Source organism: Athalia rosae, chromosome 5 (genome assembly GCF_917208135.1).
Source record: "Athalia rosae chromosome 5, iyAthRosa1.1, whole genome shotgun sequence".
NCBI classification, from domain to species: Eukaryota; Metazoa; Arthropoda; class Insecta; order Hymenoptera; family Athaliidae; genus Athalia; species Athalia rosae.
The window spans coordinates 18,156,862-18,180,228 of record NC_064030.1 but is presented as its reverse complement, the minus strand read 5'-3'; the positions used below and the strand labels follow the sequence as shown (position 1 = coordinate 18,180,228).

The window sequence follows — 23,367 nt, the reverse complement described above, 5'->3', positions numbered from 1 at the left end:
AAGATTTTACAACCGATATATGAAACTGCTCGATCCTGAAGTATTTGACTGGAGAAGGCGAGGATAGCAGAAGCAAGAAAATCGTCCGAAGTCAGAAGAGACAGGTTATGAGAATTTGAATGCCCGCGCGCATTTGTAAACAATGACTCGGTGGCCCGCGCTGAAATCCGACAACGCAGCGCGCGCGCCGGCGATCCATGTGACAGAGAAGGAACGTGACAAAAGGTGGGTGACGCCGAATCGAGTGTTTGCCCGGGCAAGCCGGGTGTCAGGTGTTGTGTGTTATTCTTCGCCAAATATTTCGCTCCTGGCTTCTACTGGCAGGTAAGCTGGTTCGCGTTGTGCGGCGATGTCCACGTAATATCGAGGTTTAAACTGCTGCTACAAACGACGATCTGGAATATCGTTAAAATTCGGTTCATAAAAGGATACCGTGCACTTCCAAATGGCAATACAACACCACGACACTTCACACGCCCAGCGGGCTGCTGCGTCACATGGGGCGCGCTCATTGGTCGATAGAGCTGAGTGACGTCATGTTTCGGGCTGCCATTGGTCGATAACGCGGATCCCAGACACGTGAATCGTGGTCGAGCAAGCATGGCAGTTTGATGCGCAGTGGTTAAAGAGGCAGAGCATTCGTAAAATGTTTCTGCCACGCGCCAGATCGATTAGGTTATAACCGCCGTGCGCTTATCATGCCGACTATATTTACAAATATTATTTATTAACCAGGATCTCCGATCGTGTCGCGGGAGCATCCGTTCCAGTTTTCAGTGTCGCGCCCGATAGATTTTTTATTTCGTCATTACTATTATCATTATCATTATCATCGTTGTTGTTATTATCGTCATTTTATTTTATTTTTCTTATTTTATCGAAAATATCCAAAGGATTACCGAGTACAGGGGGATCGGATTCTACCGTCGTGAAAGTGACCGGTTGGTTTGGTTTTTTCAGTGGTTTTTCCATTGCCACGGAAGTTACACATTTCACGGACCGATGAGATCCGTAAGTCTCTTATTTAACTCCCATAAATGAAGGAAAAATTTTTCTCGTTTTTGATTTTTTCTTTGTTTTCTAAATTGTATTTACAGAGGCCCACCACGCCCGTTGAAAGCATCCGTGTCTATTATCTCTCCCGGGCTATCGCCTATTTAATTAACATGTGTATAGGTGGTTGCGTGGCGTGTTTTCTGGTCCATAATAGATTCGACCAATCGGAGATGACATGCGCTTCTTGACGTCATGGCGCCCTGGCTCCTCATTGGTCGTACAGCCGCCACCGTCCGCACCGTAACGTCGCGTTTCGCTTTGTCAGTTCGGGCCTTGGAGCAGCCCGCTCGGCGCTCGTTCCCGACGACCCAGAGTCGAGTTTGCTTTGTTACGTCCCTATCGCTCGTCAACAAAATTCACATCGTTCGATCCGTACGGTCCGGTTGTTCCGCGTCCGTCAAAAGTCCACCCCGTCGAGTCCGTCGACCTCCCGTGCCTCGCGCCATTCGCGGCGTGCGATTTTTTTCCCCGTACCTCCGCGAAATTTCACACGCCTAAAAATAAGGTCATCGCACGCGTTTCGAAAGCCGCGATTCTCACCTCCGATCCTCGAAGGGAACGCAACAATTGAAACGCACGCTTCGTCGGCGGGGGGGGGGGGAGGGGGAGGGGGGTTGTGCGGTCAGCGGGAGCGAAGACGTCGACGAGGACTCGGAAACGCGGAATCGCCACCCGATATATTCCGCCGTCGAACGCGAGGAACGAGAAGAAAAAGGACGTCGCGGGCTTCGCGTGGCAGAGGTTTACCCTCGGCCCAACCGTACCGCCAGCTTCGCAGAAGTCCCCGAGTGAAATAAGAAGATTACCGCCCTCGCGACACTCGTACCGGACCTCGAGATCCCCCCGCAGCATCCCCTCGGTTACAACGAACTTTCAGTTTACACTTCGTATTAACGCGTGCGTGAATATGGTACCGCGATTGAGAACGCGCTGTGGGGGACCGGCGTTTCCCGTGAAAACGTGTCGCAATGTCTGAAAAGAAGGCTCCGGTATCCGCGTCCGGATTCACGTATTCCTACGAAATTTTCGGACGGTGACGTTTCTCCGAGCGCGATAAATTCGAAAACTAACCTCGCGGCGGCCGGTGGGATCAATCGAGGTGATAAATGAATCGCAATCGGGACATTGCCGCGGTTATCGCGACGTGAACGCGGACAATGAAAAAATGTGAAAAAAAATGAAAACGGAACGGTGAGAAGAGACGAGATGATAACCGAGTGGAGTGGCCGGATTACCCCGTTGCAACGACGTCGTCGGAGCGAAAAATGAAGACGAACGACGTATCGCGCGGACGAAATTCGAGACGAGCTTGCGATTAAGAAAATTTTCAATCGTCCGCTCGCAACTCCACGTCCAGTCGATCACCTTCACCTCGTACGGGGAAGATCGCGACGCGGTAATCAATCAGCCGGAATCAACAACGCGTCTCCGACATCAAACACCCCAAATTTCGCCAATTATATCGTCGCTGTGCGCATACATTTGCAATTTTGCGCCTCCGATCCTCGATGACAGTTGTTTCACTTCTTTTGATTTCCATCGTGCGCGACAACGACAGCCGGACAGGTTTGGTCCGGAACGTACGATCTGCGTGCACGTATGTATTTTATAACCAATATACCCGCTGTGTATGGCCATTTTAAATCCGACACGGTGCACGTGATTACTCGTTGACAAAGACCAATTGTAAGGAAAATCGAGGGAGATGGGCAGACGTCGAATCGTGTCGCGGGTATTGACCGGAGATATTCGTTCGCTCGCCGAAGCGGAAGTCTTCGAAGTCTTCCGATTCGTCGATATTTCCTGAGAATCGCGCGAAATCTTTCCACAGAACGATAACTCGGCAATCGCGTGCCATCGACGAAATCATTGGAAATATCCGTACGTCCGAGAGAGATAATCGTGGACAAAATTTGCCAACTTTTACCGAGCGATTGTCCGTCGCAATAATTCGTTCCAACGAAATTTACGATATCCCATATCGAGCCGCAACACCGGCAGCAGCAGCTGTCAGCTGAGCGCGAGTTCGCACGTTCGCTACGAAGCCGGTCGAATCGGCCGGAATCATCGACGATATCCCAATTTGCCCCGTTACGTTGTACCGCATACGTGCATACGTGTACCATTTGCATAATAACGCGGTTGTCGGACACTTTTCCGCCGTGCAATCGCACGATCGGCGGTTACGTTCGCGCATCGGCCCACGCACCAGCTGGTCTCCGCGCGAGCGTGACACAAATGTACAAGGTGGGCCAAAGATAGGCAAAATAAATCATCGGCCGAACGACGTAGTTTCGAATCGGCGGTGAAAAAGTGGGCATTTCCCCGACACCGATCGCATCGTTTCTCGATCTTTCCAGTTCCGTTCGGAATCTAACGATCTCGTCGTTGGTTTTTCACAGGCACCCGGGGCCGGGGCGTAAAACCGAGGGAGATAAACCGAAAAGAAGGACTCGACGGAGGAGAGACGGCCGCACGGTCCGAAGGAAGTGAGATCGGAATCGGAGTTCGTTACGCAAGGGGTCAAGAACCGAGGCTCGGTGTACCCGGAGGAAAAAGTCCCACCGATTCGACGGTCGCCCGTGAGTATCCGCCATCCGCGTATCGGACCTACGTAATTTCCGTTGTTTGAAAAATTCCCCCTTCTCCCCCCCCCCCCCCCCCCCCCCCCTTCGAACTTGCAGTACGCGCGAACGAAGAAAACTATCGGCAGCCGGTGCGGATCTGCAAAGTCCAGGACATCTCCCGACGAAGAACGGGACGAGGATTCTGCCAAACCGTTCGACATGAGCCTGGAGACACTTCTCGAAGCTGCGCGCTATGTGGAGTTGCAAGAGAAGAAGAGAGAACGCGTGGCAAGTACCTCGTCGGACAACGCGAACACCCCCCACTTTCACCATCTCTCTGCAAGCGAATCACGCGGTGAGTCGAACTCGATTTGTCTTTCCACGGACTTTTGCAATCGCAACTGCGGAGAGAGAGAGAGAGAGGGAGAGAGAAAGAGAGAGAGAGAGAGAGAGAGAGAGAGAGAGAGAGAGAGAGAGAGAGAGAGAGAGAGAGAGAGAGAGAGAGAGAGAGAGAGAGAGAGAGAAAGAGACCCCCGTCGTCGCGATCCCCTCGACGCCGTACCGGCCGAAGAAATTATCCGCGGGGAGACCGTCGCGCCGCGAGTATCGGGGAAACGACGACTCGCCGAGCTACGACGAGTCGACGGAATGGAAAATCGTAGAAGAGCCGTAAACACCTGGCGTCGTTGCTCGCGGTTCCCGCGCTTTCTCAGGTCAGTGACTCTCGGACGGTGCGTACGACGTTTCGTTCGAGCGATCCTCACCGCGTCCGCGGCCGCGTTCCGAGGAATATTTCACCCGTTTTTCGCGACTCCCGTCGTCAGCCGATCCTCGCTGCCGGAGGTGTTGGAAAATTCATGGAGGCGCTCACGCGTCGGGAGAGGACTCACCGAGCAGCGTCGTGCGTCGCGCGCGTAAACAGCCTTTACGTAACGAAATTTTTCCAGCGGATCGCGTCGGGCCAGGTTATATCGGTGGGAGCTGGTTGCAGAGTTCAGCGGCATCGAACGACGACGTCGTCGTCGTCGTCGTCGGGTAGATTATCGTACATCGGGTGGGTAGGAGCGGTAGGTGCGGACGGAGAGGTAGATAGGTAGGTGGTGGCGGCGGCGGCGGTGGCCGTGAATGAGGCGCGGGAACGCACCGCGACTGTCCCGGGTGTCAGTGACCGCGTCCTTCCCTCCCCGTCGGTTCCCCTTCTTCGTCGCCTCGTTACCTTCTCCGCAACGCCGTGCCACGCCGTCCGACGAGGTGTTTTCCTTGTTTTGACCGCTCGCCATCTCTGCCGACCACCTCCACCGCGAACGTCAAAAGGAGAAACGACGCACACGTGACCGCGACCCCCCCTTCCCCCGTCACCCCGTCGCCCCGCCCGCACACCCTCCTCGGACCGTTTCTGCCTCCTGACCAACGGTCGTTCCCTCTTCCACCTTTGTGCGCCCTTGCGAAAAACGACCACTCGGTCGACGACGACGACTCTCTTCCTTCCTTCCTTCCTTCCTTTCTTCCTTGCTTCCTTGCTTCCTTCCTTCCTTCCTCCTCGGTGGAATTGGGAATCGAGTACACCTTGGCTAAAGATCACTACTCCCCCCTTTCCCCCGGCATCCCCGATGGACGCACGAGACGCGTCCCGAGCTGTGCTGCACTCGGTTTCCTACCGTTCGAAAATCCCTCCCGGTAGAGTGAAAAAAACTCCGGCGAAACAACGGTCTCGGTAAATCGGAGCAGTCGACGACCGTATAAGTTGTCCCCACGTACGCTTACCTGTGCCTACGTAGGCATAGGTGAATCGAACGCGTGCGAATAAGAACGTTAACGTACAGCTCGACGAAAATCACCGCGAACGCCGACGTGTCGTACGTGGGACGACGGAAGAGAGAAAAGGGCATAGAAAAATTGGCGAAACGACGACTTCCACCGGGTCCGCGGTAAAGAACTTGTCCATCTCCGCTACCCCGATGCGGATTATGCAATGACCGGATCGGTCCGACGATGTAAACAAATTTTTAAAAGATTCAAAACTTGCAGATCTCCCAGTCCCCCCCCTCCTCTCGCTTCCTTTGGACCGGCTGATTTTACACCGAGTGTCGGACGTTTGCTAAGAGTCGGTGGTTCGTTCGGTCAGCAACGGGGTTTCGGCGGTGCGCAGGGTCGACGTCGGGCATTTAGTTTCGCCTTGCCGCGCCGGCGTCCGGAGAGGAGAGGAGAGGAGAGGAGTGGCGAGGAGAGGAGGGTCAGCGGAGGATCGAGGGGGGAAAATAAAACGTCGGCGGAGCACGAGGCCCGATCTCTCCGTGCGCATGTACGACGTCGTCCCCGGCTGATCCCCGCCACTTCGACCTGGCCGCGTGGCGACTTGATCAATCCACGGCGTTGCCGTGTCCTCGCGCGCTCCCGGAATCCCCGGGTAGCGTCACGTCTACCGCTGAGGCAATTTTATATTCCAACGACGTTCTAAATCGAACCGCGGATAACCCGGTCTACGACCTTTCGAATTCGCACCCCGGCGCCGCTTTCCACCGCCCCGGAAATTCCGTCGGCATCCCCCGTTACCGAGGGGTCTTCCGCGTTCCGTTCCTCCTCTCTCTCGTCGTCCCCTTACGGGCCCCCCATTTTTCGATTTCACCTCTCCCTCGACTTTCCAACGAATTTCCAAAGTCGAAGCGAGGGGCGAGAAGCCGGGGCCTCGCCGCGTTATCGAGCGGAGTTCCCGGGACCACGTGGATCGTGTCCGATTGGCGGTGCGACCGTGCACGCTCTCGTCGTGTCAACGGCGGAGCACGTGGACCCCGAAGAGCCGTCGACGGAATCGACTTTCGATTCGAGCTTTCCATTTTATTCGTTCGATGGAGTTAGCGTGCGGCTCGGACGAGGCGTCGCACGGTCCGCCGAAATTTCATCCCTCAACGGGACGAGTCCTCGGATTCGCTCGCCTCGAGGGATCGGGGACGAGCGAGAGCAACGGACGGAGGACTTTTCTGGCAAATTTTCGGTCTGACCCCCCGCCGGGATTTCGGTCTCTCCGATCCCGTCGTAGCCCCCCGAGGAACGATTGATTTCGCACGCCGTATCGAGATTGCGGATTCTCGCGTTTCCCCGTGTTCGCAGGACGTATGTCTCGCGAGTCGTCGACGCCTGACAATCGGGAGGGAGTCGCTCGTTACGCAATGGGTTCATTTCGCAGACGAGGTGTTGTCGGTCTCGGCGACGGCGTAATCTCGCTCTCCCCTCCCCCGGCATTTTTCTCCCCACAATTTTCAGCTCTCTCGCTCTTCTTTTACGCACATCGTCGAAGAACCTCTGATAACCTATAGCTCGTTAAGTTAGGTCGCGTACCTTCGTCATTCTCGGCGTTGTTGCGCAACAACATCTCGTCGCCAGCGGGCTAAATTTTACTTATTTTCGTCTCGGTTATACAACCTCTACCAACGTTACATCGAAGCTTTTACCGACTCGTAAAACACCGCGGCGGCACGCACGCCCGCGATTCAAACTGCTCGACACGCGTCATCGTCCGTCGAATCCTCACGTATACGTCGATACGTTTACTTTGTCCAAGGCTCTCCTCTCCGGCGTTCGAGTCGTGCGATCCGTTTGTAATCCGAGTGCTTTCATTTACCCCGGTTTTTTATTCCCCCTTCGGAACGTCGCGAAACTGGAACAATGCCTTTACGGAATTTTTCGCTGATTCTCTTTCGTCTCGTGGAAATCGACGAACACCGCGCGCGACCGTCTGCATTCGTTATAAGCGACGAAAGATCGTCCGCACACTCGTGAGTTCGACTCGCCGATCGCGAGTCGGCGTCGCTAGTCAAATAATCGCGAACGCGTGACGTTGAGGGATCGCGTTCGGTCGTTCGGAATTGAGAATGTAACCCGGTACGGTCGTTTTCATTGTTTCATCTTTATTTTATTTTCCCCTCCTCGATGAAATCGACGAATTTCATTTGCAAATTCGCGCCTCGCGACCGGTGACGCCGCATACCTATTCCCATCTCTCCGTCTCCGGACTTTGAATCTTTCGTTCGATCTGGAATTCGATCGCTCGTCTCATCTCGCGCGATTGTACCCATCGGGCGTACGCGGTCGCAGCTGATAATATCATACGAAGATATCGCGTGGTCCGAAGCTCCCCCCCTTCCCCTTCCGTATACCTCACCTTCGTCCGTCGGCTCTCGTCCCGATCTTATCGTCGAGATTTGTATCGACGCTGCGGATCCTGTTTTCCATGTACATCGTTATTTTAGTTCGGTTTATTTCTGAATTCAGGTATCAAGATCAAAAGGGAACGATCGGAGCTAGATGATCTCTTCTGTGAAGAAAAAATGCTCATCATCGACGGTGAGTCTTTTTCACATACAACGACACGGTACAACGACGTCTTGATTATTTTTTATTCTATTTTTTCTATTCTCTTCACCCGTGCTATTTCGCCAACTTCGAATTCATTCGTCGTTGAACGACGAATTTCCTCTACATGAGAAGGAGGAGAATGAGGAGAGAAAAAGAGAGAACGAACTCTTCCGAATATTTCGGATAGCCACGTATCGGTTGTCCGCTCATTCCAAGCAACGAACGTTCTCGAATACCGCGCGTCGGGTGGCGAGGGTGGGAAAAAAAAATAAAAAAATAAAATAAACTTGGAAATCGATCGATTCGCGATAAACCGATATCAATGAAGCGGCGACAAGGAGAGATAGAGATGTAGAGATGGAGAGGCGTCGTAGCGGGCGTACGCACACCTGTATCCACATGTCCGAGACGATGCCATGTGGCATCTGACCCTCCCGCGGGCTTTCGCGGCTCTCTCGCCCCCCTCCTTTACCCTTTCCCCGATTTTCTATTCCTCTCCCCCCCCCCTGCGCTCGCTTTCCGTCGACAATTCTGTTACGGGTGGGAGTGGCGACGAGGAGTGCGCTCGAATCCACCGCGACGCGCGGTCATCTCCACGGTTTTCCGAGAGACTTCAGTCGGCGTTCGGGATTCGCGCGACGCGAATGGCGATTTCTCTATCGCGTTAGAGTCGAGCGCACGCCGGTCGGTCGTCGTCGTCGTCGTCGTCGTCGTTACACATGCTCGGGTTCGCCTAGACGCGCTTGCGATTTTTTTTTTTTTTTTGGAAGAAGAATGACGTCGTAGGTGGGACTCGCGGCGGTCGCGACGAACTCGGGGGGGATTTATATATCGATACGGAGGGGATTCGCTCGGCCGAACAACGTCGGGGGTCAAGAGGAAGGACGAGTGAAAGAGGAAGGAGAAATGAGGGAGCGGTGTTTCGAGGGACAGAGTCGTCGTTAGACGTCGAGTCGGTGCGCGTTCGAATCGGCGACCGATCGACCGCCGAATCCTCGTCGCGAGGGTCGCGAAGTGACGCGGGAAATGTGAGACGCGAGGTGTCGCCGGCCAACGACGTCTCGGGGGGATTACACCGGAGACGCGCCAGTTCCGCCGTCGCGGATATCGTTGCCCTTCTTTTCCAGCGTAGAAGAGAAAATGGGCGTTCTGTTGCTCGGCGAAGGGACGCCGAACGCCGCAGCTCAGGGTCGCATTATGAATTCGGCGAAACGCCGGGGCTCCGGATCGCCGACGGGTTGCGAAGCGAGAGACAACCTCGGCGAGATCGCACGGGACGCGAATAGCCCGGAATCTAACGGTGACGCGGTCGGCGTAATCGGCCTAGTCGCTGCGCAAAACTCACCGCGACGGATGCCGCCTCCTCCGAAAAAAAAATGGATCCAACATTACCTATTGGGTAAGGCACGCAGGCGACCTTGACACTCGGAGGCAACGCCGTCGAAGGTCGACACTCCGAAACACCGTTCGTTCGAACCCGATTCGTCCTCCTCCGCTCGCGCCCCACGTCCGCCTACGTATACCGAGCGGCGATCCGCCGCTTCTTCGTCGTAGGAGACGGCGATATCGCGGCCGGGTCGTCGACCCTCCCGAGTCGTCGCGAAAACACGGAGGACCCCGGCGCAAGCGAAGAGTGGATTTTTCGAAAAATCCGGAGGTGCAGCGAAAGAAATCCGAGTCGCTCGATTCGAGGGACTGCGCCGCGGACCGAGCGGCTCGGACTCCGCCGATCTCAACGTGTGTCGTATTCGGCTCGAAACCGGATCTCATCGGGCGTCCGGCGTTTTCAAAATTTCGCCAAAAGTCCGCGGCAAAGAATCGCGTACGCGTCGCCGCGGCCGTGGGTGGACCGGTACGGTGCCTCCGATCCGATCCGATCCGAATCACCGGGGCTTGACTCTTGAATTTGAATATTGAGAAGCGCGACTGTTCGCGCGGAGCGGACGGCGTCGATGAAAATCGACGATTCGTCGGCGGGACTCTCGGATTTTTGCCAATATCGTCGAACGCGATCGTCCACCGGGAGGACCGGGAGGAGCGGCGTGTGCAACGTTCGGTTTTGTTTTCCCCCATTTCGCATAGCGGTTTCGACACGCGCGTCGCACGTCGCTCCGGAGGTTGTCCGGGTGTCCGAATACTCGCGGAGGTCGTCGTGGATTTTTTGGGTCACGGCTTCGTCGTTCGATCGCCTCCTCCCGTCCCCCCCGCCGCCGATTCGATTGCGCGTAACGACGCAGCGGTATCGCCGCTGCACCGTCAATCTCCTCAAACGTCGCCGCGCTTCTCGCGCCCATCCGCAGCCTCCTTCGACGCCGCGTTCCCCGTTGTGTTCGCCTAGGTCGTTTTCCTCGACTGAAAAATCCAAATACCGCGATACGCACCCGCCTCGCGACGACCCTGATCTCTATTCGGGCAATATTTTCATCATTCGAAACACGTCGCCCGACGATCGCGAACGGCATCGCGAATTTCGACGGCCTCCGCAACAATCGTCCTGCATTTATCGCGCGTCATTGCGCATATATTACATACGTACACGCGTTGTCTGCCGGTTGATAGATACGCGCACACGCACGAGTCGCGTCGCGCGTGTCTCGCCTACGGATCGCTGATATAAATAATCTTTGACGTTGCGTGCGCGAGCTTTTAAATTCCAGCGTTAATTGTACCGGCATCGCGCGTTCGGCGGTGCAGCTGGCGCGTATGGCGTTACTCGGCGATTTTTCGACTATCCTCGACGTCGCGGAGGTCCGGAAACCGAAATCTACGAATCGGATCGACCGGTTGTCGCCGATTTCCGCTGTCCGCCGGCGCAGTCGGATTCGAGCGATCGCGATACCGCGCGTATACGCGACAAGCTGAGGAGTTCTCGTTTTCTCGCTTCGCTATAAATCTCACCGAGCCACGTGCGTCACCCGACCCATTCATGTATCGAGAGTCGGCGGCAGTCCCCCCCCGTGCATTTCTTCCGTGGCTTCGCCGCGGTTCCTACCGATCCCCGCCCGACTAAAATTAAATCAACCGGGCTTACGAGCGAAGACAATCGCGCCCCGTTGCACGTCGTCGCGACGCTCCGTTCGACGGTGAAATTGGAATTCTCTCAGCATCTCGTCCGCGGGTGAGGAGACGTCGCCGACGATATTCGCCCGAACTCCTCGTCGCTGTCGCGATCGATCTCCGGCTAATATTAGACGGACTCCGGGCCATTCAGAAGCACCGTTTGTGCAGCAAATTTAGAGGAACCCTCTCGGTCGGAATGAAAATCTGGAGACCCGCGGTGAGTTGCGCGTCCTTCGCCCCGCTGCTCTCCGACGATCGACGAGACCATCTTTGGAATCCAAGACGTGTAACCGTGCGATAGAATCCAAGACGTAAAACGGTCCGTTCTCCGTAGGTATTGGAGTTGGTTATTTTTTTTTTTTTTTTCTTTTTTTTTTCTCTTTTCTCTCTTCCTTTCTTTGGAGTTGGGGTGGTTGGTTGTTGTTTGTTTATTTATTTTTATTTTTTTTTTTTTCTCCCTCTTCTCACCGAAATCGATCGGCCATTCTTCGCGATCGAAGATGTCTCGATTGTAGTCGGTCGCGCGAGGCGGCGGCAACGATCGCCATTTCGGAATAACGAATATCGGGTAAGCGGCGGTGGAATCGGGGAGGCGGGAGTTTTTGAACGGTTCGAAATTTTTGTTGCAGAGGAGGAACCCGCGGCGGAGCACGGCAGAACCAATGGAAATCATTACGGAATGCAACGAGCGAGTCCGGTGGGCTCGAGTTCCCGCGGTACGCCGCCCAGCTCCGCTCACCTGACGACGCTTCACACCTCTCAACAACAGCATCACAACAATCACAACAATTCGCATAATCATTACCTCGATAATCACAATTCGAATCACTCGAATCACTCGTACGGCGGCGGACCGCTCGTCGTCGATTTGGAGGCCAGCAACGACACGAAGAGACATCGCAACGGGTACGTGGGGATTGTGGGGAGCGGGGCGCGAACCGTACGTCGAGCCGCGTTACCCTTACTTAACTCGCGTTCTGCGAACGAATACCGATAGGGAGTTGATTGATTTTGACCAAGTTAACGCCTCTGATCTCGAGACGAGAGTCGACAGGGTGGAGGTGAGGAGTCGCGCACGTGGCTGCTCGGGGTTCATTGTTGTCTCCTGTTGCCCGCAGGCCGTGCGTTATCCGGTCCGGTACAAGGGAGGTCCACAACAAGTTGGAGAAAAACCGTAGGGCGCACCTCAAGGAGTGCTTCGAACTACTCAAGGGACAACTACCCGTCCAGGACGAGAAGAAGTCCTCCAATCTCTCCATACTGCACGCGGCCATCCGACACATACAGGTTCGTTGAAATTCCCCCCCCAACCCCCGACCCCCAACCGACGTCGACGGCGGTCCCTCCGTTCTCCTAGGCGATTACGGCTCTCCGTTTGGCACCACTCGCCCGCGAAACGGAGCGAGCGCGCGCGCGTCGCCTCAGATCGAAGTCAACGCCGCGTTATCTCTCGCGGGTGTGTGTCGGGTGGTGTGCCAAAACGGTGTCCCTGCGAAGGTCGTCTCGTCCCCCCACCTTCCTCTCCTCCTCGTCGTCGTCGTCGTCGTCGCTTCTGCCTTGTTATCCCCGACGCTCCGATTCGCGCAACTTGACGTTTCGTTCGCCGTCCCCGTCCCCGTCCCCGCCTCGCCCACCTTCCGGCCATGTGCCCCGACGAGCGCGCACGCCGTCGATTCCTCCTGCACTCTCGTCTTGTTTCTCCGCGGTTACCTCCCCCGTAGTCGCGCCGAGCACGTGACCGTTCTCGCGGCCATCGTCGCCGCAACGAGCGGCACGCACTCGACCGCGTGCTCGTTTCACTCGACTCAGGTCGGCGGACGTGGACGCGGACGTTGTCGAGGAGATCGCCGACGATGGGGGCCGACGGGGGGGGGCGGGGTCCCAAAACACACCCGAAAAATACCATACCCCCTCGCACGTTGCAATGAGATGATTTATCGCGTAACCGCGGATTATCTCGAGCGCTCGCGATTGCCCGGATCGACGCGAAAGACGACCAGTCGAAAGCTCATTCGCGCCCGTCACTGCCTCGAAGAGGTAATCGAGCTTCTGGACAGAGAAAAAAAAAAACAGAAATCAAACAACGCGTGCATGTCGGCGTCGAGTTACGCTAGGCGAAAAAGCAAACGAATCAGCGATGCGATAGTTTGGCATTCTTTGCGTCGAAGACGCCGTTGATCGGCCCTGTTCACACGATCGGCGAACGTTCTATGGTATTTGAAAAGACGCGAATCCAAGTCTTCCGATCTATGAATTTTCCCCATCGAGATATCTCAATTTTTCCACTCCAAAAAGCGATAAATTGACGATAACTCGATCAATTTTATAATTGGATTGAGTTGACTTTCGGATTCGGATTCCTGAGCTCAAAATACATAAGAATAGCATAAGAAACCCAAAAAAAAAAAATTGTTGAGACTTCAGCCCGAATTGGAAACACTCCAAGTCAGGTAGCCAGCAGAGTAACGCTTTGTTGTGGTACGTCACCTTCAGGGCTGAGCAGAGGTGACGCCCCACAACAAACCCCGCACCCGTGGCTACCTGACTCCAGTTGTAAGCTCGGGTTTGCTGCTGAATTAAGAACTTCGAATATTTCGACCCATGCACGGATTGCGAAGATCAAATCGTTTGGATCTACGACTAAAACCAATCGATATGTCTTGTAATTTTTCTGCTCCCAACAGCGAATAATTGATGATTACTCGATCGATTGCACGAGTAGATGATTTTGGCTTTCAGATTTGGATTTCGGAGCTCATTATATGTGAGATTACTCTTGAAGAACCAAAAAAAAAATTCGAGTTTTGAGCAAAAAATAAATCACTTTTTTAATTGGGTTTAATATGGTTTTCTTACGTATTTTGAGCTCAGGAATCCGAATCTGGAAGAAAAATTGATCTATCTCTAAAATTGACCGAGTGATCGCCAATTTTCAGCTTTTTGGGGTCAAAAATAAAAAATTGATTTTATAGTCTATATTAATGTAATTTGAGCTCAGGAATCCGAATCTGGGAGAAAAATTGAAGTATCTATAAAATTGATCGAGTTATCCCTATTTTTTCGCATTTTTTTGCATAAATTTGAGGATATCTCGAAGGGAAAAAATCGTAGCTCAATTTGGACAACGGATTCGTGTTCCTGAGGTCAAAATACGTAAGAAAAGTGTCCTTTGATCAATTTTAAAAAATAAAAATTTTTGGCCAAAATTTGAGATTTTTCCAAGGGGTACCCCTTACGATTTTTTCAAATTTTGGCCAAAAATTTTTATTTTTTAAAATCGATCGTACGGCACTTTTCTTACGTATTTTGACCTCAGGAACACGAATCCGTTGTCCAAATTGAGCTACGATTTTTTCCCTTCGAGATATCCTCAAATTTATGCAAAAAAATGCGAAAAAATAGGGATAACTCGGTCATTTTTGCAGATGAATTAATTTTTCTTTCGGATTCGGATTCCTGAGCTAAAATTACATTAATATAGACTATAAAATCAATTTTTTATTTTTGACCCCAAAAAGCTGAAAATTGGCGATAACTCGGTCAATTTTAGAGATAGATCAATTTTTCTTCCAGATTCGGATTCCTGAGCTCAAAATACGTAAGAAAAGTGTCATATGATCAATTTTTTTAAATAAAAATTTTTTGCCAAATTTTGAAAAAATCCAAAGGGGTATCCGTTGAGTAAATTGAGCTACGATTTTTTCCCATCGAGATATCTCAATTTTTCGGCTCCAAAAAGTGAAAAATTGGCGATAACTCGATAAATTTTATAGATAGATCGATTTGGCAATTAAACTCGGATTCCTTCGTCAACTTTTTGGCACAGAATATGCAAAACTCTCGGTAGATCATCGATCTTTAGTTCAAATCAATCAAACTTATCCCGTACGTGCGATGGGTGACAATTGTTTTGCCGTAGATCAGATCCAGAGGATCGGAACGAATAATAAGGCGGAATAATCGGCGGTATAGGGATCGCAAATCCGGGATTAATTTTCGTCGTCGTTCGCCATCTCACTCTCTTTCTCTCCGTTTCTCTCTCCTCGCGGTTCTTCCCCGGAGAAACGGTGTTTCCGGGTGCTCAAAAAACGACCTCCGAACCTGGAGACTGCACGGATGTAGGAACGTGCGAGAAAGACGCGTTGCGTAAGAAAGCCTCGGCCCCGATCGGACCGAGAGGCTGGAGAGGAGTGGGGCGGCAACCCACTCTCGAAATCTTTATCCCATCCGTAAATCGTACAACCATCCGACGATTCGGATTTTTACTCGCTAAAATATATCCAGCGTTTTTCATATTGCGAATTTACCGAAGCTACGCACGTTTTTCGAACAGTCTCGACGACGACGACGCGTGGAACCAGGGTGAAGAACATTACGAAATCTGATCTATCGAGCCACGTGGAGCGGAATAAATCCCTCTTCCGAGAAATAAATTTTCCTCGCTCCTCTCCGTACGCGTGCAATCTTTAATCTGTATTATTTATACCACGTGGCATTGAAGGAGTATTGTAATATCTATATCGAATCGAGATCGCGCCGCGCCGCGCACATTTCGAGACACGTGTCGTGCGGCTGTTCCGCGCATCTGTCGCGTCGTTATACGTACGTACGTACACCGATGTAATCGTTCGAATTATCGTACCTATACCCATTGGTACGTAACTCTATACGTACGCGCGAAATCGGGTTACGTACCACGCTCGAGTATATATTATTCGTTTCTCGCTTCCTTCGTTGAAACGGAAATTGTATTTCGGGCAGCCGATTGGATTTTTTTCTCCGACGCCGACCGGACATCGTCGCCGTATCCGCGGGTGGACGATTAACGCGTTAAAATTTGCGATTATATTACGGTGTACGCGTATACGTATGCGTAACATCTACCTTACGGTGGAGTTTCGGAACTCCTGGCTCGGAAGGTATACCTCAGAAATAACCGCGATAAAAATACAACGTTACGAGTTTGCGGCTCGCCCGAGATAGCCGGCCGAGCTATCCCCCCGTAACCCAGGAGGAGGCTGCGACCGATAAATCTCGCCTTCGTACGAAAACATAAAAAATCTCACGGAATCGCCGATAAAACGACGCAGCGATTTTGTCGAAAGGGGAGAAACGTTAGAATCTTTCGCACGGGTATATTTCCGTACGTGATCGATAGGATAAATTTGCGGCGAAGATGTGCCGCGACGCGACAGCTTCCCCGAGATGGGGATACGAGTATTGCGTTAAATTGCCGGGAGACGTTTCGACGACGTCAACTCCTCCACGGGGAGGGGGGGCGGGGGGGATCTGACGAACCGTTAACTCGGATGTTTCGGCGAGGCATCCGATCCGACGTCGAGTCGACGATACATTGGATTTTTCGTTGCAGACTTTGAGGAAAAAGGAGCGGGACTACGAGCACGAAATGGAGAGGCTGGCCAGGGAGAAGATTGCGGCGCAGCAGAGGTTAGTCGGCCTTAAAAAGGAACTGGCCGCGACGTGGGATCACATCGACTTCAACACCATGCTTCCGGAATCGAGTGCTACCCTGGATGTCACAGCGACTAAAAATGGTACGTCCGATGTCCGAAGACCCGGGGAGCCGGAGCTCCGGTGTAACGTGTGTTTTTTTATCCCCATGGGGTACGCGTCACCTGTCCACGGACAGTTTGCAAACGGTTGTAATTCTGCAACGGGTTGACGCTACAACAAACGTACATCAGCAGAGCAATTTGTCGAATCGTTTGCAACTTGCTTTGAAGATGCTCGACAATAATGGGAAAATTCTCATCGACGCGTTCGGGCCAACCGTGTAGAAGTAATCCGCTGTTGTTCCTCCCGCCGGGGAGGAGCGATCGAACGTGCGTCCGATCGGTGAATTTTTCAAATTCAAGTTTCAGAAGGTATGGATGTGGACGTGACCAGTCTGGCGAGGGGTGGCACCAGGTACAGCAGTACGAGTAGTTTGAGTAGCGCGGCAACGGCCAGTTCTCCGCAAAATCTTCAAACCACCCATTCGAACGCTACCGTTCACACCCAGGTAGCAACGGCTGCCGTCGTCTCTCAGACGCAAGGACTCAATCTCGCCCAGAGTTCCAGAGATAGTCCCCCGGCCAGTTCCAGTCCCGGAGCGTCCACACCCAGCATTCCCACTCCGGCTCAGGTAATTGCAATTTTCAAACACCGACGCGCCGAAATCGGACCGCCGCTCGACCGACGATCCGCCGATTCGAAGTCGTTCGATCGTCGCGCCATTTACCAAGGGCAGAGTACGCGGTTGCCGCTCTGCAATAAATCGGCGCTAGATCAACGCGGATTTGAAAAGCATTCGATGATCGGTATCTATTATTTGCTTTCGAGCTTCGCTACAATTTGAATCGCTCTTACCGGATGTGTCCTACTCGTACGCGACGCGGTGTTCGGAGACTCGTTGAAATCGATCGCTTTCAATTCACAGGAGAAAGTCAACGCTCCGCCGACCATAGTTCAGCAGTCGCATCAACTCCACTTACCGATAAGCGCTCAAATGTTGAATACCGGTCAAGGCCTGGCAACGATCGTTAGTCCAACGATTCAACATCTCGGTACGGGTCTCAGGGTGATACCCGGCGACACCAGGCAACTCTTGGTGACGCATACGACGGGTGGCAATGAAACGCGACCCTTGACTCTGGCTGTGCAAAATTCGTCGGAACAAAACCGGCCGTTGATCGCCGTGCAATCGAGCAACGGTAACGAACCGAGGCCCGTGGCATTGGTCGTTCACTCGTCTACGGCGAACGACAACCGGGTGACGTTTGTGCACTCCCATCTGTCCAGCAGCGACAGGCCTTTGGCCCTCGCCGTTCACTCCACCGCCAACGAAGTGAGGCCCGTGACCTTCGTTCATTCTGGAAATGAGGGAAGACCCCTCGTCCTCGCCGCACATTCGCCCGCACTGAGCACGACGAGTAAGTTGTCGCTACGAATCGGTTCCACGAGGAATCCGATCCAACTTGGCGCGAGCGTACGATCGATTGTTTACCTTGTCGTGTCCGTTGGTGTCGCAGGTGGTGGTCAGGCGAGGATACGGTCCGGAGATCCGCAGACGACCCAGGCGATCCATAAAATGGTAGGCGGGGTCACTCTCGTCGGTGGAAGCGGTTCCGAACTGACCAGACTCCCGGGCGGGGCAGAGCTGAACATTTTACCTGCAAACGGTGTGTTCCGTTCCACGAAGGCTCACTCCCTCACTATACAAGGAGGTGACTGACCATACGCTAAAGTAACGCCTCCCATTCAACACATTGTACGACACACTTTTATCAATGACCTACGTACCTGGTGCAATCGGTTCAATTTGTCGGAGGATTTTTCCATCTCGGAAGAATCTCGCGGGCTCGGTGTCGTTGAATCGACGCCCGGAGTCCGACCGCGAACGGTCTCTCTCAGTTTGGGCTTTTACAATCGACGACCACCGCACCACGTAGGTGGGGCATTAACACCTCGACGACGATCGCTCCGATTCCAATGCCATACCGACGAGAATCAAACGGTTTTTTTTTTTACTCGGATCGTCATCGGCGAAAGGTGGTTTTCATAGAATCGGTACGACGAGTCCGATCAAAGTTGTCGTCGCGTCGACGTAAAAGAAACCACCCGCACGAGAATTGACAAAAAAAATAAATAAAAAAAAAAGAAACAAATCAATGAATAAATTTAGAATGCACGGTCTATTCGAAGGATAAAACTTGCAGCCTATATAGAAATCCGGTGATCGATTCGTCGTATTGACTCGGAGGAATTGGCATTTGGTTAGCATTCGTATTTGTAAAGAATTTCCAAATTTTCCGATCAATGTAGTAACGAGCGTGATCTTTCAATTTCGCTGCAGGACTGACGCTGAGTCACGCCGGGGTATCGATTCAGACGACGACAGCGAAACCCGGAACTACCGTGATGCAGAGCACTCCGTCCACGGAGGGTATAGCTCACATGGTTACCCCTTTAGGAAGCCAGCATACCCACCTATCCGGTTTAACGCCTCTGGTGACTCCGATGACCGTTGTTTCGCAGGGGAATCAAGTAACCGCTCATATTCTCGCACCTTCTAATCTCGCTGGTAAAATGATCACGACTCCGATACTGAAGTCGGTCGGTCAGATGCCGCTGGTCAATGCGCAGTACCTCAACACGGCGACATTGGTGAAACCGGTTGTTGTCGTCAGCACACCGGCTACGACGGCGTCTTCTACCGCATCTAATTCCCTACCAACCGCAACGCCGCGCCCCGGTGTCTGACAGAATAAATTCTGGACAAAAATAACGTGAGACACGGCCGACTCGGGTCTGTACATTTTGTTGTACGAAATGAAACGGTACACCCGCGAGAGAGCTCGGGCGTTTTCGAGGCGGGGTGGTCCGACCGCCGGGGGCAGAGCACCGAGATCATTTCTCGAATGGTCCTTGCACGAAATCTCTACATTCTCAAGGACGGTATTTATTTAAAAATTGTGTACATCTAGCGAGTAAGAGAAGCAAAATTGAAACCTAGAAGCATTTGGAAACTGCATCTTTTGCTTAAGGGACGTCGTCGCTAGACTCGACGTTACCGGAGGAAAGAGGAATTGCGGTATCGATCACCGGGACGATCGCCCCCCCCCCCCCCCGCACGGCACTCGGTTTTTTTCCCCCGCCCCCTCCAAGTGCCGTGTGAATTTTGATTTCATCGTTATCGCCACTTTTCATCCCTCGATTCCGCGTACCCCGTCGTCGTTCGAAAATTGGTTCGATCGAGAGATCGCTCGATTTCCACTCGGTTCGCGCTTTACGACCAACGTTTGGCAGAATACCGGATAGTCCGTTGTGCTACGTTGCTCTTCGACGTGACGGATTCGCACCGTGTATTCGGTTCACATTTTCCGAAGCTCCGTACCAGCGCGCATTCCGTCGACGACCCAACGATTGTCACGCGGTAGTTTAACGATGAAATCGTAACCCTGAGCACACTCGCGTGTTCCTGTTCATCGATAAGCTCGCACGTTGCCACCGTATGCGTAATCAATCGCCAGTTCCATCGAATTCTCGTCTACCCATCTATACCTGTACCCTGCCGTTATACGCAGGGGTTGAAATTGATCCGATACGAGTAGTCGACGGAGAGAATTTTAGACCAGATGCCATCCCTTTTGTCTTCCGTCCCAATTTTTTTTATTTATTATTTTATTTTTTATTTTTTTTTTTTTTCTACAATCTTTTGCAGCACGCGTTTCATTGTCGCCAGTAGATCGAAGCGACGCTGGCGGTAGAGTCAATCTTGCGGAAACCCCACTCGCGCTTCTTCGGTCAATGTTGAAAGGATACGCGAATAATCAAGACGTACCATGACATTAAAGTACGAATATCGTCGAATCGTCGAGTCGAAGACCAACGAAGGTCTACTTTTTAAAACCAGAGCTCCGAAGCTCCGAAGCCCTCGCGAAACGATATAACGTGTTCGGATTTTTTTTCAATCGTATTTTTTTCAACATCACCCCACCTTGCGACCGTACTGTTTTTCGTTTATTTATTTATGTTTTTTTTTTCTCGTTTTTGTAATTGTCGAAACATTTTTTCAGCTCTCTAGTGGCTTTGAACTTTGAACGGTAAATCTTGATGAAAAATATCCATACTTGGCATGGCTTCGTAACACAATCGGCGGAAATCCGAATGTTTCAACCCCTGTTTATATCTGCCAACGGATCGGCCATCTGTTCGTTATCGCTGAACGGTGTACCGGGATATTTTAACAGACATTTCGATTGCGTAGAATTTGTTCCCCTTGTTTGTGATATTGCGCTGCAATTTCTCGTGATTTCGCTTCTAGCAAAATTCAATTTCGAATTACTCTTCTAATGTTAACTCTATCGACTGATTTTGGAAAGTGTTGAACGAAAAGGTTGTTATTCTCGGTATGTGTGACTCTTGACAGCCCGTCGATGTCAACTTTTTATAGTTTAGTATTAAATATGCGTATTGTTTTTCTATTTTATTTTTTTGTTTTGTTCTTTTTTTCTCGTTTTTTTTTTTTTTTTTTCCCTCTGTTTTTGCAACCTCTAAATTATTCGTTATTATCGTAAGTTTAACAATGTAATCGTATAACTTCCAGTGAAGCAATCAACCTATCGGGTATTGTACAACTTGTCTCAAAGAGATACCGCCGTATAAATTTACCGATGCCGTTAAGTGACTATCCGTAGTCCTCCTTCACGCATATCTTATGTACAGGGTGTGTATGTTAGATAAGGAAGATATAGAATTTGTATGATTTACCAAACTTTTAAATACATTCTCAGAGAATGTGATCAAAAACTTGCATCTGCATCCGAGCTTGAAAATTCCTTTGATTTTCTTTTACCGCCAATTACACGTGTCGCGGACGAGTGTACCGATGAAATGCTGTCGATCGATCACAATTTTCAGGTAGCTTGTTCTCGATTGCTATCAATTTTTATACAATGCGTTGAAATGATTATTCGCGATGAGCTGTTTGAGATCGAGCAGTTGCTTTCGCTGTGACCGTACCGTGCAAGCGAGAATACGCCTCACGTACAGTTGTACGAGATCTCAGCTTTTGGCTACAAATCTGGGGTGAAAAAAAAAAAAAAATGTCGCAAAACTGATAACATCTCGACTAAAATCCTCATCATTTTAAGCTACCGTTACACGCAATTAATGTTGAATTTACTACTTATTAAAATAGGCTTAATAAAAATGGTACCCATAAAAACAGAAAGCAAAAGTGAATTAAAAACATGAATAAAAAAATTAAAAAATGAATGAAATGAAAAAGAGGAAAATGTAGAAAATATAATTAAAAAAAAACAAAAACAAAAAAAAAAATTACAAAAAAAAAAAAATAGAGCCCTAATGAATACGTGGGGTAAGCGAGATTTATTAGTGGGAAAAGGATGGGGAGAGTGTACACGAACAATGTGATATAAGTAATTAATAAATTTAATTAACAAACGTATTGATTAAGGGAAATGAAATTCTATTTCCACTATAGGCATCTGCCGTTAACTATTATTTACTAACATCTCAAAAACAAGAAATACCTAAGTTGTACATAGTATACAAAAACAAAAACAAAAATAATAATAATAATAATAATAATAATAATAATAATAATAAATAATGAATCATGAAATATAATTATATTGAATACAATACCAATGCCCAATTTTTACCGCACTGGTTACATCCCAGTGCTGTGTATATATCCCATGCAACAAAGTTCGTACAACGTACTCCGTTAAATCGCCAACCGAATAAAGTGAAACAAGTTTGAATTAATAATGAAAAATTGGTTATTTATCCAAGTGCGTTGTATCGGCTTCGTCGTCTAATGCGTATGCATAGATAGCTAACAATTGTACATAGGTACGGTGAAAAAGAGGAAGGTTTTGAAAAAGTGTAATCCACATTGGGCTTTTATTCTCTTCGTACCGTGCAAGTGTGGGCTACAAATTTTCACTTTCACCAATTGCGTAACCATATTCTGTATTTGCTCATACACTGGACAGTACAAGTTAACTGCCATTCGTCCAAAATCTTGCAAGTTGCACAGTTTTTTTGCAAAACTTGCTTGACACATAAGCATAATCAAAATTATAGCCTTGATCAATCTACCGTACTGACGAGTAAGTACGCGATGACGCATCCTAATTCAAGATCGATTCTTTCCTTAATGTGAATTATAGCCCTCGAAAATCGCAAATTCGTCTATGGTAATTATCAACTGTGTACCGTTGACGACGACGATTCAGTTATCGTTCAATTTATGTTGCAACTAATCTGCAAGGGAGCCTCTCATTAGTCACGCTCTGTAAAAACAAACATTAAATCCGTACCGGATCTGTAGCTCTTGAAAATGATCGGTGTTACACGAGTACCTGTAGTACTTTCAGTTTTGCAACATTTTGCGATACATAGTGTCGGTACAGTTGAAACAACAATAAATTACGTATGAACGTTTAAATTTTTGTCATTTGGCGAAATCGAGTATGCAGATCTTTAACCGTAAGCTTATTTCTGTTACGAGTGATTTATAAATATACCCATGTATAAATTACTAGAGTGTTGTAAACGTCGATACGTATGAGAAATTCTTTGTGCCATGTATTGATTTTTCTTAACGATTTCATACAGCTTGTGACATCCGATGAAAACGTAGTTTGAGTGATCATTTGTCTCTTCTTGCTCTTAATTTTGGCAAAGATGTGCTCGTTAGCTATCGTTCGTTAACAATCACGTCGCACGAAGATTCTGTGATTCAGTGTTTTCGACGTTCTGAAATTTGAATTACCTCTTCGGCATATTGAAATGCGAG

The 23,367-nt window shown here is 50.5% G+C and overlaps 1 protein-coding gene across 18 annotated transcripts; it reads left to right on the top strand.

Moving 5' to 3' along the window:
• The first annotated feature begins 114 nt into the window (after window positions 1-114).
• Window positions 115-22,205, top strand: LOC105686935 (probable GPI-anchored adhesin-like protein PGA18). Of its 18 annotated transcripts, none has more exons than XM_012402218.3 (12): window positions 578-1,011; window positions 1,098-2,653; window positions 3,459-3,638; window positions 3,741-3,978; window positions 7,893-7,964; window positions 11,666-11,942; window positions 12,155-12,323; window positions 16,408-16,591; window positions 16,913-17,181; window positions 17,476-17,968; window positions 18,068-18,262; window positions 18,892-22,205. In XM_012402218.3, exons 4-12 carry the CDS (start codon window positions 3,843-3,845, stop codon window positions 19,296-19,298), a joined length of 2,202 nt encoding a protein of 733 aa, XP_012257641.2. In that variant the 5' UTR covers window positions 578-1,011; window positions 1,098-2,653; window positions 3,459-3,638; window positions 3,741-3,842; the 3' UTR covers window positions 19,299-22,205. The 18 variants fall into 18 exon arrangements, with proteins under 18 accessions (XP_048511788.1, XP_012257642.2, XP_012257641.2 ...); XM_012402217.3 differs by having other exon boundaries at window positions 1,098-3,303; XM_048655831.1 differs by lacking the exons at window positions 578-1,011; window positions 1,098-2,653 and adding an exon at window positions 115-225.
• Window positions 22,206-23,367: the final 1,162 nt, after the last annotated feature.